At 46.2% G+C, this 14,293-nt stretch overlaps 1 protein-coding gene across 2 annotated transcripts in view; it reads right to left on the bottom strand.

Annotated features, from left to right (window-relative positions):
- Positions 1-4,881: 4,881 nt before the first annotated feature.
- OLFM1 (olfactomedin 1) overlaps positions 4,882-14,293 on the bottom strand; it is a 61,947-nt gene continuing 52,535 nt past the window's right edge. For both annotated transcript variants that reach the window (XM_084821176.1, XM_084821175.1), the window contains exons 5-6: positions 9,252-9,358; positions 4,882-6,563 (exon numbers count right to left, since the gene is read on the bottom strand). In XM_084821176.1, the coding sequence (XP_084677302.1) occupies positions 5,889-6,563; positions 9,252-9,358 (782 nt within the window). In that variant the 3' untranslated portion in view covers positions 4,882-5,888. The remainder of the gene's footprint in view (positions 6,564-9,251; positions 9,359-14,293) is intronic.

Below are 14,293 nucleotides of genomic sequence, written 5' to 3'. Positions count from 1 at the left end.
TGCAAAGCGGGGCTCTACCACTGAGCCACAGCACCATCCCTGTGTCCTCCAGACTCCTTTTGCAATGATGATGAGGGGCTTTCAAAAGGCACACAGCTTTGTAAACAGGCATCCAAAGCAAGGCAAAGCTGGGTAGACATGCCAGGATTCTCGCTTGGGAATATGAAGTATTCCCCACCACTCCCCGCCACAAATATGTCTTTATCCTTCCTTGACCTCAGCTGGATGGCTTGCCTGGATGCCCCAGTGGCAGAGAGTTCCAGAGGCTCACCATCGCCTTCAGTAATTCAGCTTTCCCCCACATGGCACCCTCCAGATGTGCTGGACTGCAAGGCAGAGAAAAGGAAGTCCTTCGCACAGCGCAGACTTAAACGATGGAATTGGCTGCCACAGGATGTGGTGACGGCCACCATTTTTGATGGCTCTAAAAAGGGCATCGTGGGGATATGGCTATCAATGGCTATTAGTTCTGATGTTACCTCCAGGATCAGAAGCTGCGTGCCTGTTAATTACAGATGTCAGAAGAATCTACAATGGATTCAAATGAATCTGGATTTTTATGAATCCAGTGCAGCAGTCTGGCTTTTTCTGAGTTGCTCAGATTCCATGGTCTTTCGGACCATTTTTTAAACTCTGGTGGGGGGATTTGCCCTAGTGCTCACCTGTGCTAATGCACACTTACACTAATGCACACTTGCACACCTATGGCCCAATTGGAGTCCACCAAGAGAAAAGCCTTCATCGTGGTGGCCCCCTTTCTTTGGAATTCCCTTCCCCTGGAGGTCAGGCAGGCACCAACACTGCATTGTTTCCGGCACCTCCTGAAAACAGCACTCTTCCAGGAGGCATTCCTTAGTTGCCCAGGTACAGTTTTTATTGGCATTGTGTTTTTAAACAAGTATAATTTTAATGTGGTGTTTTAATCTTTTTATTCTTTTACTGTTTTATCTTTTGTGTTCACTGTTCTGAAATGTGTTCTAGATATGGAGCGGGATATAAATATTGTAAATAAAGAGCTTCAGCTATTGAAATGAAATAAATAAATAAGTGCACATTTGAAAATGAATGACATTCTCATACAAAAAAATCTGATTCTGTCAGTGAACAGATGATGGGATGAAAGACGTCTGACAATCTGCGAAACACAAATGGTATGGATTTAACAAAAGCTGTACATCCCTATTCTCAATTCCAGTTGCTGGGGAACATGGGCAGGAGGGTCTTGTTGGATTCATGTCCTACTGGTGGGCTTCCCACAGGCAGCTGGTTGTCCACTGTGCGAACAGAATGCTCGACTAGATGGACCTTGGTCTGACCCAGCAAGGCTCTTCTGATGTTCTAAACTCCCATCGTCCACAAGCCTTTGGGAGATGATGGGATTTGTACTCCAATCCATCTGGGCGGGCACCAGGTTGGCGAAGGCTGGTTTATGCAGTTGGCATCATGCAGCTGAGTATGGTTCTTCAAGCCACCCAGGAAGAATGATTTGAAGTCGATCGACAGATGCAAGAGGACTGAAATGTTTCCAAGCCAGGGGAACAGCTGGCCAGCTGGAGGGGTTTGTTGTGTGCGCTTTCATTATTATAATGCAGTAACGACGGCTGATAATTAAGTGTCTCTCAGCTATTCCAGTGGAACAAACCTTTGTTTTTGTGTGTGCGTCCCCCATCCCGGTAAAGTATTATGGTACAGGCACTTTGGCCCTTGACCAACTCATCTCATACTCAATGTGGCTTCAGTGGTATTTCTTAAAAGCTGAGCTCTTCGACAGAGATGGTTCTGTTGCATGAGGGGTGTGTTGTGTCTGTGGCTGGAAAGAGGGCTGGTGGTCATGTCGGGGGCTGTGGGACGATGGCATTGTGGAAAGCGGCTGGGAGTTCTGCCATCAGTTTTAGCTGCACGGTGCCTCCTGGTAATCTGAGGCAGGCGCTCCAGAATCCTTGCAAGGGTTCATTCTTTGTAGACACCAGTCTCTCTCTCTGTCTGTCTGTCTCTGTCTCATACTCTGGACCACACAATGATGCAGAGAAGCACCTTCGGTGGCCATCCCTCCATTTTGGAATTCTCTCCCTTTGGAACCTTGACAGAGCCCAAAGCTGTGTGTGTTCCAGAAGCAGGAAGTTTTACTGCAAACTGGCTTTGGGCTGCCAAGGGTTCCCTCCAGGTGGCCACGCCCCCTCCCCCATGCCACACCCTTTCTCCCAGTCACCAGTTGTTTGGTGGCTTCCTGGCTTTCATACCTTGTCCCCTCATTCTGAAAGGTCGACATGCTTCTCCGAAGGCAGAGCTGCTGGCAGGAAGAGCTTTCAGCTACAGTAGGCTGGTATTTTTGGCCCGGCCCCCTTTACCTTCGGCCCTGCCCCCATTGGAACATGACCCCCCCCCCCGAACTTCTCTGAAATGGAATTCAGCCCTTCGGCTGAAAGAGGTTCAACACCCCTGTAACAGGGAATTTGTGTTATTTAAATTGGGCAGATTTTAGAGCAAATCTAATAAATTTCCAACTCTCCTTTCGGAAGCTACAAAAAAAAGGCAAGAGAAATAATTGTAATATTCCCACAGAGGTTTATTTTACTGTTTATTGTTTTTGCTGTAATATTTTGTATTAATAATTAAATTTTATAGTTATTTTTAAAAATTGTATTATGTTCCATATGTATTTTAATGTAAGCTACTTAGAGATTTAGAATATTATGTACTATGTAAGTGTTGTAAATAATAAATAAAATGTTTATTTATTTTTATATTCCACCTTTTTTCTTCTTGCAAGGAACCCGAGGTGGCTCACATTGTCCTCCTCCTCTCCATTTTATCTTCACAGCAACCCTCTGAGGCAGGTGAGGCAGAGAGTCCGTGACTAGCCCGAAGTTACCCAGTGAGCTTCCTGGCTGAGTGGGGACTAGAACCAAAATATCTCCAGTCGCAGTCCCAACACTAACCTCTACACTACATTGGTTTGGGGGAAGAGAAACATTTTTTCTTGGGGCATCCTTCGCTCCTGCAATCCATACCTACCTATGGAGGGTGCCACATTTGATAAGGAGCTCTCAGGTTCATCGTCGGAGAAATGGTGGCTGTTTATCCATAGAATTCCAACACACCCCAATGGGCAACCCTTCCAGCCCAGAGACCAATGTGTAAATAATGACATATTTTAGAGGCCACGTGGCTTAAGAGAGACACATAAATGTAGTCCTTCATGACGGTGTCTCCAGATAGGGGTTCTGAGCCCCCTGCTCAAGGAATAGACATAGGGCTCACTTGTTTGGGTAGATGGGACCAAGGGAAGCAGGCAAAAGAAAAAAGAGAAAGGTTGGGTCGATAAGGAGAAATGACCAGATATAAACATCTGAAACTGCCTTGGACTCGTTCCAACGACTGGCCCTTCGAGAGGACATGGCTCTCCACAGTCTCAGTCTTCCCAAGTTTCTCCCAACTGATCCATGTTAACTAGGGATGCATGGGAAATTCATTTCAGCTCATTTTTGATCAGGGTTTATCCAGTTCACACCTTCCGGACCAAACATGGACTCCGATGCAATCTGCATTTCCGAGCTTGCAGTGTGATTCACAGACCAAAAAACTGCATTCGACAGCATGCTTACTTTTGAAAAATGCACATGAAAAAATGCATACTTTTGAAAAATGCGCACAAATATGCTTTAATCAATGGCAGAAGTATGTGTGCATTTCAAAGATGCACACAATTGATATGTACATTTGGAAAAATATGTACAAAAATATGCACGGATTTTCATGCAAATAGGAAAAAAGCAAAGCTTGCAATCTGATATGGAATCAAGTCAGGATGGCATCCAGAGAACTTCAGTGACCTCAGGTTTGGCTGATTCACACAACCCTACCTTTAAACTAGAGATGGCAACCATTACAGAACATTCTTCAGCCATAGCTTTGCACTCTACTGCTGAACTGTTGCCCAGCCCCCTATGAGAAGTGGGCATGTAAAGGTCAGAAAGGGCCATAGCTCAGTGGCAGGGCCCCTGTTCGCATGCAGAAGGCCCCAGGTTTGGTCCCTGGTGTCTCCATGTAGGGCTGGAAAGCAACCAGCCTGAAACCCTGGAGAGCCGTTGCTGCCAGTCAGTGTCGACAGTACTGGGCTAAATGGCCCAAGGGGCTAACTCAGTAGAAGGCAGCTTCCTGTATTCCTATGGTGAATGGTCAGGAATGCTGGGAGTTGTAGTCCAAAACTTCTAGAGGGCATCAGGTTGAAGAAGGCTGGTTTAGACAATATTGACCTAGATGGACCCACTGTTTGACTTGGTAAAAGGCAGCATCAATTTCTGACATGGAGTAATGCATGTCACTCTTTTAAAAACTGGAACTAAATTGGGGCCTAATTGACTCCAATATCTGATAGTCAAATGCCTTTTAAAAGCACTTGTGAAGTTAAAGTCCATTGCACAAACACATACTAGCTTTGCAAGGAAACCCTGGACGCCTGTTCTGACATTTAAAAGGTACAGTGGTTTTCAGGATGGATGAAATATTCCTTGGTCTGCAGTGCAATGGGTGCCAAGACAAAGGGAAGAAAAAGATCATTAAATGAGGAAGGCAAAATATACACAGTTGAAGGTCAAACAGACAGAGAATGTTGAGGAAAAGAAAATATGGTCTACTTGTGGAGTTTCCCCCAGGTGGGGTTTATCATGTTTCTAAGGGCACAATCCTATGCCAGTTTAGACAGAAAGAAGTCCCACAACTCCCAGCATTTCCCCAGCCAGTATGCTGGCACACTTTTCTGTCCAAACTGGCATAGGATTGTGCCCTAAATTTAGTATCCTCTTTAAGTCATTGGTTAACCTTGTACAAGGTAAACACTGCACCATGTGTATATATATATATATATATACACATATATTTTAAGATATGAAACCTTCATTTATTAACCGAAATGACATCATTTGCATTTACAACATTCATTGCATAAACTTGGACATACAAAGTTTTTTTTTTCCACCTCTGGTTAATAACAGACATACAGTGTACAAGATAATTGGCTGGATACATGTTCAAACAAATATTTGGGTACAACGACTTGTCCATAGTACATACCATTTTTTTTCATCTTTTTTGTTTTGTTTTGTATTTTATAGCTACTAAAGACACAGATCCATTAGCTACTTTGGGTCTCAGAACAGTTAATCTAAAGGTGACATAAAACACAGAGAAAAAGAGAGAGAGAGAAAGAGAGAGAGAGAGAAAGAGAGAGGAAGGAAGGAAGGAAGGAAGGATGGAAGGAAACAAGGGATCAGAAACTAGCTGCAATGGAATATAATCTTCACCTGCAACCTTTCTTTAAGAAATAAAAAATCAGCCCCCGCCAACATGAATCAACCTCATATTTTCATTACAACCCATACATCCATCATAGCTTGCTGAGATAAAAGAAAATGTCCATGCAACACACCAAAAAAGGCGGGGGGGGGGGAGAGAGAATCATGTGTGTCCCCCCAACCCAATCCCAATGATAAATGTCCAACAGTCATTGCCTTTACATTGTACTTTATAACTACAGCTTTGCTATTGGAACATAAGAGAACCCAAAATCTGCCCGCCCCCCTGAAAAAACAACTGAAAAGTGGTTTTGCCAAGTGCAGTTCCAGCTGCAAATGTGGTTTATTTGAATTTCTTTCCCCTGTTGTCTATAACACAAGTTTGAACTCTGATCAACATCTGAGAGGTAAACTGCTGATCTTGCAGGTGATAAATATGGGATCATCCTCTCATTTCTACATTTTGGCAGCTGCTCTCTGTTTTTGAACCACCCTCCACTCACCATCGTTTAAAATATATTTCCATATTACATATCGTTTTGGGGTTTTGCGTGTGTGTTAAACATTCAGTTCTTTTTTCCAGCCAAAAGTGGACTACAACTCATCAGATCTGACCACATGGAAGAGGGTGACGTTGTAGAGTATCTGATGGCCGTTGTTCCATGCGTAAAGAGCTCTGTCTTTGGGGTTGTAGTCCAACATAGAAATATGGGAGTATTTGTTTAAGAAGGGGATATCTATATATTCATAAGTGGAGGTGTTGGTCTGATATGCATAAGTCACCTTGGTTCCCCCCGAATAACCATTGGTGACGTATAAAGTGCCACAGATGATGAACCCTTCCCCGGCGCTGCGTTTGGGGTAACTGGTGTTCCAAGTCTGGATGCTTTGCAAGGTGTTGGGGTCCAACCTGCTGATAACAATGTTTCCCGCATTCTGATTGGTGGCGTAGACAGCCCATAAGCCGTTCTCATCCACCATGAGATCGATGTCCGAATGCCCTCCCCAGGCATAATGGTAGACGTTGTTGTAGCCGGCATAATCCAAGCTACGAGTCTTAAGGATGGTCTCAGTCTTCAAGTCAAACTTGATGATGATGTGGCTTTGGTATTTGTTGAAATAGATCGAGCCATTGTAGACCACTTGGCCCGTTCCAGACCACGGGTGAGGGAGGCGGTGGGAGGTGAAGTTGTCTGTGTTCATGAAATCAGACATGGATTTGTACTCCCGGACAAAGCGGTTGTTATGATAACTGTCCATATACCAGACCTAGGGAAACACAATGCATGTGAAAAATCAACACTAGAAAAGATGGATAAACTGTAGTCTATCCAAGAGACTTCCTGTAGCCACAGGGGCAGAGTAAGATCGCACTTCATGGCCAATTTTTAACAGCACTGCACTTGAACCAAGGACTAGTTCACACATGCACCACAACAGGGGTGTAGAACCACAGGCCCGGGGGCCGAATCTGGCCCTCCATGGTTTCTCAGACAGCCACGCACCTTTGCTCTGGCCCACCCCCTTTTTCATGACCACCAATTGGCTTTTGTGCAGTCTTTTTTACCCCATTCTAAAAGGTTGAAATGCCTCTCTTAAGGCTGAGTTACTGGGCGTAAGAACTCTGAGCAAAAATAGGCTGGAGGTTTTAGTATTTTGGCCCAGCCCCTTTTGCCTCTGGCCCCGCCCACCACTGGAACGCAGCCTGTGAGACTGCTCTGAAATGGAATTTGGCCCTTGGGCTGAAAGAAGCTCTGCGCCCCTGAACTAGAGCACGAAATTATGTCTTGCAGGAACAGTTGGGCCATCGCGAATATTAACACCATGGATTGGTTGTTTCGGTCTTTGGCACATTCCGCTTCCAATGGAGTGTTTCTGTGGACTCTGTTCACACCCTCATCTGCTGGTTATCAAGAACAATTCAAGAGCAATCCAATGCCGAGCTGTCAAGAGTCATGATTTTAAAAGAGGATTCCACATTCATGGAAGGAGAGTATATTATTTAAGAGCATCCGACAGAGAAGAGTATATTATTGTCTAACAGCTACTACTACGTGCTTCTCTGAAGTTCCTCCATTCATTCCTCTGAAGGACTCATGCCAAACCAGTTCAGACCAGCATTCCTGAGCCTGGTGCCCCCCAGACAGGTTGGACTACAACTGTCATCATCACCTGGCTGAGGATGATGGGAGTTGTAATCCAACACATTTGGAGGGAACCAGGTTGGTGAAAGCTTGTTTAGGCCTTCAGAGGGAGGAACCTATGCAGGCCACAACCAATGGGAAAAATCCTTCCTTCCTTCCTTCCTTCCTTCCTTCCTTCCTTCCTTCCAAACGCATATCTCTAAATATGTTATGAGATGGGGCTTTGGTACCTCACATGACTCCTTGCTTTTCTCATGACTAGCAAAATCAGATGTATGCAGATTAGAAATAAATACAGAATAAATTAGTCATAAACAGATTTCTTTTAATGTGTGTGTGTGTGTGACAAATTTGTCTAACTGATTTAGAGTGTAGAATTCCATATCTTTTGGGGACAGAATTTGATTGTAAAAAATATTGTTTAAATATTTGTGTGTTTGTGTGAGGCGTATGAAACACACACACCTGTGGACAGAGAACTGTGCACCAGACACTGGGTTAGATCCAGGATCTGTGAGTGGAGGGGTCCTTTCACAAGAGGAAGGTGTCCACTCACAGAAGGTCTCTCTGCCCAATTTGGGGGGAACCCACGCCCCACACTCGACAGCTCACTCCATTCAGCAGGGTCTCCTGACTCTCTGTGTAGCATTTTCAAGGGGGCTGGAGGGAGCACCGTGCAAAGGACAGGGAAGAGGATCCCGTTTCTTTTGGTGCAGTTGATTCAGTGTAAATTTGGATCCAACCCTCTATTTTCCACTGAGGGATCTCCCCCTTGACCAAAGTGTGAAAATGCATAGGGATTTGTGGACATTTCTCGGGGGAGGGGAAGTACATCTGGTCGCTTTCATGTTTGGGATTGCCAAAAGGCCACGTTCGCATGATTTGCGAGCAGATACAAAATTCATCTAGATCCCTAGTTCCACCCTTGCACCACAAAAATGTGAAGGTGTGGAGAACAGACGGCCCTTTCTGGCTCACATAGCCCTGACGCTTTACAGACAGCGGAAGGAGGCGATGAGATACTGTCGTGCAACGGCACTCGATTAGAGGATTAAAGCTTCATAAATTAGAAGGTGCAATAGCACAGAACGCAGCACTAAATGGATGCCTGCCAGCTGCTGTCTGCACTGCCTTTGGAAGGAGGCGTCAGCTCTTCCATTTGACAGCCTCTTCCTCCCCCAGCCCTCTTTTCCTCCTGCTCCTGTTTTCTGAGGTTGGTTGCGGCCAGGACGGAGATGGAAATAAACCCCCTTTGGATTATCTTGGTATCAGCAGATGAGCCAAGACTGCCGGGGGAGCAGGCAACAAAATGAGGCGGCTTCGGGACTTTCCATGGGGAATCACTGCATACACCAGAGACCCCCACAAGACCGGAATTGCAGAGGAAGAAGGAAAGGATTCCTTTGCTGTACCAGGCCATGGCCCACCTACCCTTGAATCCTGCTTCCAGCAAGGCTGGAATTAAAGCAGCGGTGTTGAACCTCAAGTCTCTGGGTCAGATCCGGCCCACCTGGTTCCCCCAGACTCTCACCACCAATCACGGGGTGGATTAAAGTGACCCCCTTTCTCTCTGGGCAGCATCTGCATACCAGTGGCTCTTTCTGCTGTTAAGATTTTCCCTGCAATGACATTTCGAGGTGAATTCTGCAGGAATATCTCAGGGATTTTGGGGGAAGGCAACAGAGTTCTGCTAAAAGCAGCCATGCTTCTCAGGGTGCTCCCACGCCGCCGCCTCCCTCCCTGGCTCCATATATGGCTCAGCAGGAAGAAATCTCAGGACCGCCCCACAGTCTGGCATTTGTCGCATCCCTACCTTGCTTTCACCTTCCGGCGCCAACGGGTCTGTCATCCATGAGCCAAACCTCGATCCAGATGTCTTGACTGTTATCGGGTCACTTATTGCTGTCAACTTCCCACAGGCTGCGAAAGAGGTGAACGCAATGAACACCAGCAAATCAGAGAGCTGAATGGCACCTTGGAGATCATCTAGTCCAACTCCCTGATCAATGCAGGCTCTGCATGGGAGGGTTCAGTTACAGCAGCCTCACAGGTGCCTGCCCAGCTCCTGCTTAAATACTTCCAGCGAAGGAGAACCTGCCACCTCCCAAGGCAGAGTCTGTTCCACTGCTGAACAGCTCTCATGGTTAGGATGTTTCTCCAAACGTCTAGCTGAAATCCACCCCCCTGCAATCTCCACCCATTGGTCCAGGTTCTGCCCCTGGGAGCCACAGAGACCAAGTCTGCTCCATCTCATGCATGGCAGCCTTTCTGATATTAGAAGACCCTTAATCTTTTAAGCTCTTTCAACTGTTCCACAGAGGACTTGGTTTCCAGACCCCTCACCACCCTGGTTGCTTTTGTCTGAGTGCACCCCGGTTTGTCAATGCCCTTCTTAAAATGGGGTGTCCAAAACTGGACACAGTGCTCCAAAGGTGACCTGACTGATGCAGGGTAGAGTTGAACTATCCCATCCTGTGATCTGGGCACTCTTCTTCTGTTAATGCAGCCCACGATTAGCTTAGCTTTTTGACGTAACATCTTAACACCTCTTGGATGGTATCCTCCCCAGTCCAGTCATTTGTTTTTTAATGACTTTGCACGATGTGAAGTGTTAGCATGTCGACAACCAGCAGCCTGGGCACGTCTATTGCTGGAGTACCAATGAAGGGCCAGAATAGGCTTTACTTTAAAACTGTGTCTAGCAGCTATCTCTCCTGCCCGCCGCAATTTTAATTTTATTTATTAGATTTCTATCCCACTTTTTTCCCTCCAAGGAGCCCAAGGCAGCTGGCATAGTCCTTGTCCTCTCCATTTTATTCCAACAACCCTGTGAGGTGGGTTAGACTGAGAGTCAGTGACTGGCCCAAAGTCACCCGGTGAGCTTCATGGCCAAGTGGAGACTTGAACCTGGGTCTCCTGAATCCCAGTCCAACAGCCTAACCACAACACCATACGAAAAGGTTGAAATGCCTCTCCTCCTAAGGCTAAGTTACTGGCTGTAAAAGATTTAAGCTAAAATATGCCAGCATTCTTGGTAGTTCGGCCTTGCCCCGTTTGCCTTCGGCCCTGCCAGCCACTGGAATGCACCTCTGGCTGAAAGAGTTTCTGCACCCGGCAACTAGGGTATCCCAGAGAGGCATCTGACCATGCAGCACCATCCAGGTCTGAAAGCAAGAGCATCTGTTATCTCATGGAACGTTCACAAACTGCTCAGGTGAAAACACACACACACATCAGCCTTTGGAGTATCGTGGGCTTTATCTCTCAGGTTATCTGGAGAGCAAAATGTTTTGGCAGACAAGCCATGAAAATCCTATGATGCATTGAACGAGCAAGTACTGGGCATTTGCAGACTGTACTCCAAAGAGAGACAGACATGAACATAATGCTGTTAGAGATGTTGCCTGCAATAGCTACGACCTCCTCCCCCCCAGTTCTAATTAAAGCTAATTAAACTGAGAACTGTCAGATACCTCCGGTTACTCCTGCCCTCTTAATAAGGACCTGCCTTATCACAGTGTCCTCTAAGAGGGTTCCACCCTGAAAGGTTCCACCCTAAAAGTAATTGTAAATGAAATAAGTAAATTTTTCAGAAAGGGGTCTTCAGTGAAAATAGCTGGAGGGTCAAGTAATGAGAAAGGAGAGTTGCCAAAGGCCAGGCTGTTTGCCAATGGAGGTTAACAGGAGCACAATTTCCAGCTCTGTCTTGCATGTTTGCACTGCCCAGATTTCAAAACGCTCGCACGCACACCTACCTCCTTCCTAAAGCTGAAATGAATTTGCTCCTCTCTGTGTATTTTCATGGTGTGTGTGTGTGCTTGTGTGTGCATGTGTGTTTTAGGGATGAGTGCATCAGATCTCGTCAGAGGTCTCCAAATTCCATCAAGTTCCACCTTGAGCCCGTATCGAATTGCAAGCTTTGTTTTTTTTTCTTCTTTTCACATGAAAATCCATGTGTATTTCCATGCATATTTTTCCAAATGTATGCATCAACAGTGCACATCTTTGAAATGTATGCATTCTTCTCCCATTGATTCAAGCGTGTTTGTGCTCAGTTTACAAAAGTACAACATTTTCCATGCGCATTTTTCCAATGCATGCATGCTGTGGAATGCATTCTTTTTTTTTGGGGGGGGGGTGTATCCGTAAATCACATTGCAAGCTCAGAACTGCAGATTGCATCCAAGTCTGTGTTTGGTTCGGGAGGTGTGAAGTGATCAAAAATGAACTGAAACGATCCGTTAATCTCTAGTGTGCTTGCAGGGGCATATCTTAACGGCTTGAGGCCCAGCATCTCCCAAATACCTAGGAAATGTCCAGTCTGCATAGAGCAGACATTCTTGAGTAAGATGGGCCAAGGGTCTGGCTCAGTAGAAGGCGGCTTCCTGTATGTACGTATGCTGGATTTTATCAACTAGCAAAAAAGCAAAGACAACGACTAATGGAAAACTACAAATTATTACAACTAGACCTGAAAGGACGCAAATCTATCCCTCAATGATATCCAGGGCAAACACACACACAATGTGACCTTCCATATATATCTTGCTGTTCTGTTCCCTGTGCCACTAGAACAGACATCAAAGTATAGATATCCCCTCCCCTCGCTTCCTGCCCCGATCTCAAAGACTTTGGGAGCCAGATGGGAGATATTTCAGGGGCCACTGAAGGCCACCCTCGTTCCCCATTCCCTCATTGTCCTCTGTAATGCTGAGTACAAGGGTGGGCAACTTCGGGAGGTTCAGGGGCCATTTTTGCCCCACTGTGCAGGCAGTAAAAAAAGGCATCCATAGCTAGTTTGCATGGTAACTGTGATCCTTTTGGTGCTCTGTAGTGGCTGCAGAGTACCAAAACGGTTGAAATTAGCATGCAAAGCTGATCTTGACCCCTTTTTTGCTCCATAGCCAGTATGAATGCCACTCCCCCCCACCCCGAGTTTTTACTAAATTTGGAGCACTGCAGTGGAACAAGGTGCTCACCCTGGATTTTGGAGGAGGTCAAGATATCACCACGTTCTGTTTTTCTGCACCTTGCACCATCAGTGGCTAATGCACACAATGTTGTGATGGCATGACCTGAACAACGTCCAAGTGCGTTACAGAGACTGGAGAGGAAATGAGACTCAGGGCAAGCCCAATCCTATGGGGTGAACCTGGGGCGGAAGAATTCCTGGGACTCCAGGGCAACCTTCTGGAGGAACAAAATTACACCCTCTTTGTCCCAGATCCTGAGGATAATGTGATCACAGGGCTAACAGTAATCCCTCCTCCATTTTCCCAGTCGCATCCTCCTTTCCTTCATGGGTGTTAAGTGAGCGGAGTGAAAGGTCTTTCCCCTGGGTTCATTCATTTGTATTGAATAGGAAGTGACTGTGGAAAGCTGTGAGGAGACATACCATCTTCCTCCTGCCCTTGCCCCGAAATAAAACAAAATTCAGGGAGGGGGATTAATTTTGACAGCAGTTATCCATGCTTTGGTTACATTTTATTCCTCACGGCTCTGGAATCTGTTTAGATGTGGAGCGGTATATAAGTGTTGTAAACAAATAAAAATAGATGAATCACATTTAGACGACTGCAATGTGCTCTGTGTGGAGCTACCCTTGAAGAGTGTCCAGAAGCTACAACTGGTGCAAGATGCAGCAGGAAGGCTGCTAACCGCTGCATGGTATAGCGATCATATCACCGCAATACTGGAAGACCTGCACTGGTCGCCAATTGCTTTCTGAGCTTAATTATTCAAGGTGTTGCTTTTAAGTGTTAAAGCCCTATGAACAGCTTAGGACCTGGCTTTCTGAAGGACTGCCTGTCTCGCTATGAACCTGTGTGGATATTAAGATCTCCAGGAGATGCCCTTTTGAGGACACCACAAAGGCATGTTTGTGGGCCATGCATAGGGATGGTGCGGGTGCCCGATTCCGTCTGAGAATCTGGCAGAACCGCCCCTGCCTGCACCCCCGAGCCCTGCTCACTGAGCCCCTGCCCTTGCTCCCTCCACCCGCGCTCCGCGAGCAGCCTGCACTCATCCCAGCAGCCTCATCGAGTTCTGCTGTTTCTTGAAAAATAAAATGGCGATTGCAAAACTGCGCATATTTACATATGCACAAAAATGCACATTTTTGTGAATGCGCACATTTGCATGTGCGTGAAAATCTGCATTTTTCGCAAATTTTCCGCAAATTTTCACCAACTGTGCAATGTGTTCCCCCAAGAGCTACAATCAGCCCCCACTCTCCTGGCTTCTAGAAAATGTGTGAAGATGTATCGTTTTAATTTAGCCTTTTAAATTATGCAGCTGTTTTAATGTTTTTAATGCGCTTGCTTTTTATTGTGCTAAAGTTTTATGGTTTAAAATAAAATCTTGATCTATTCCAGGGGTGCAGGACAGTACTGGGCTTGGGGGAGGGACTGACCCCACCAGGGTCAATCAGGACCCTGCCTGCTCCGTCTGGTATTTTAGCCTCTCCTCCCTTTTTGCCGCTCAGCCACTGTTTCTGAACACGGATAGAGGTGCTGTTTCCCCCTCCTGTCTACTAACTGTGAATGTATTCTCCAAGTGTGGGTTCTTGGGCAGCCAAAATGGAACCATCTGTGCACAAGAAGAAGTCAGCAGGTCTGCACAGCTAGGAAAAGAAACGTTAGGGAAGAAACCTGATGGAAGGGGTGGTGGAGGAACCCCCAAACAACCCAATGTAGGAGTCAGCATGCTTAATGGGCATGGAATGCTAACTGGTGGGGGAACTGGTGGGGGGGGCATGGAATGGAGTCTCCTGGAAGAGGACAGGAACATTCCACAAGGAAAGAGTTGGTGGCAGGTCCCACCAACTAAGCGCTACAGGTTGGTCCAGCAATGGTT

The sequence above is a fragment of the Heloderma suspectum genome, chromosome 14 (genome assembly GCF_057233095.1).
Source record: "Heloderma suspectum isolate Gila_16-S chromosome 14, 16-S_ref, whole genome shotgun sequence".
NCBI classification, from domain to species: domain Eukaryota; kingdom Metazoa; phylum Chordata; class Lepidosauria; order Squamata; family Helodermatidae; genus Heloderma; species Heloderma suspectum.
Note: the sequence above shows the minus strand (reverse complement) of the source record. Positions and strands in the feature narration are given on the sequence as shown.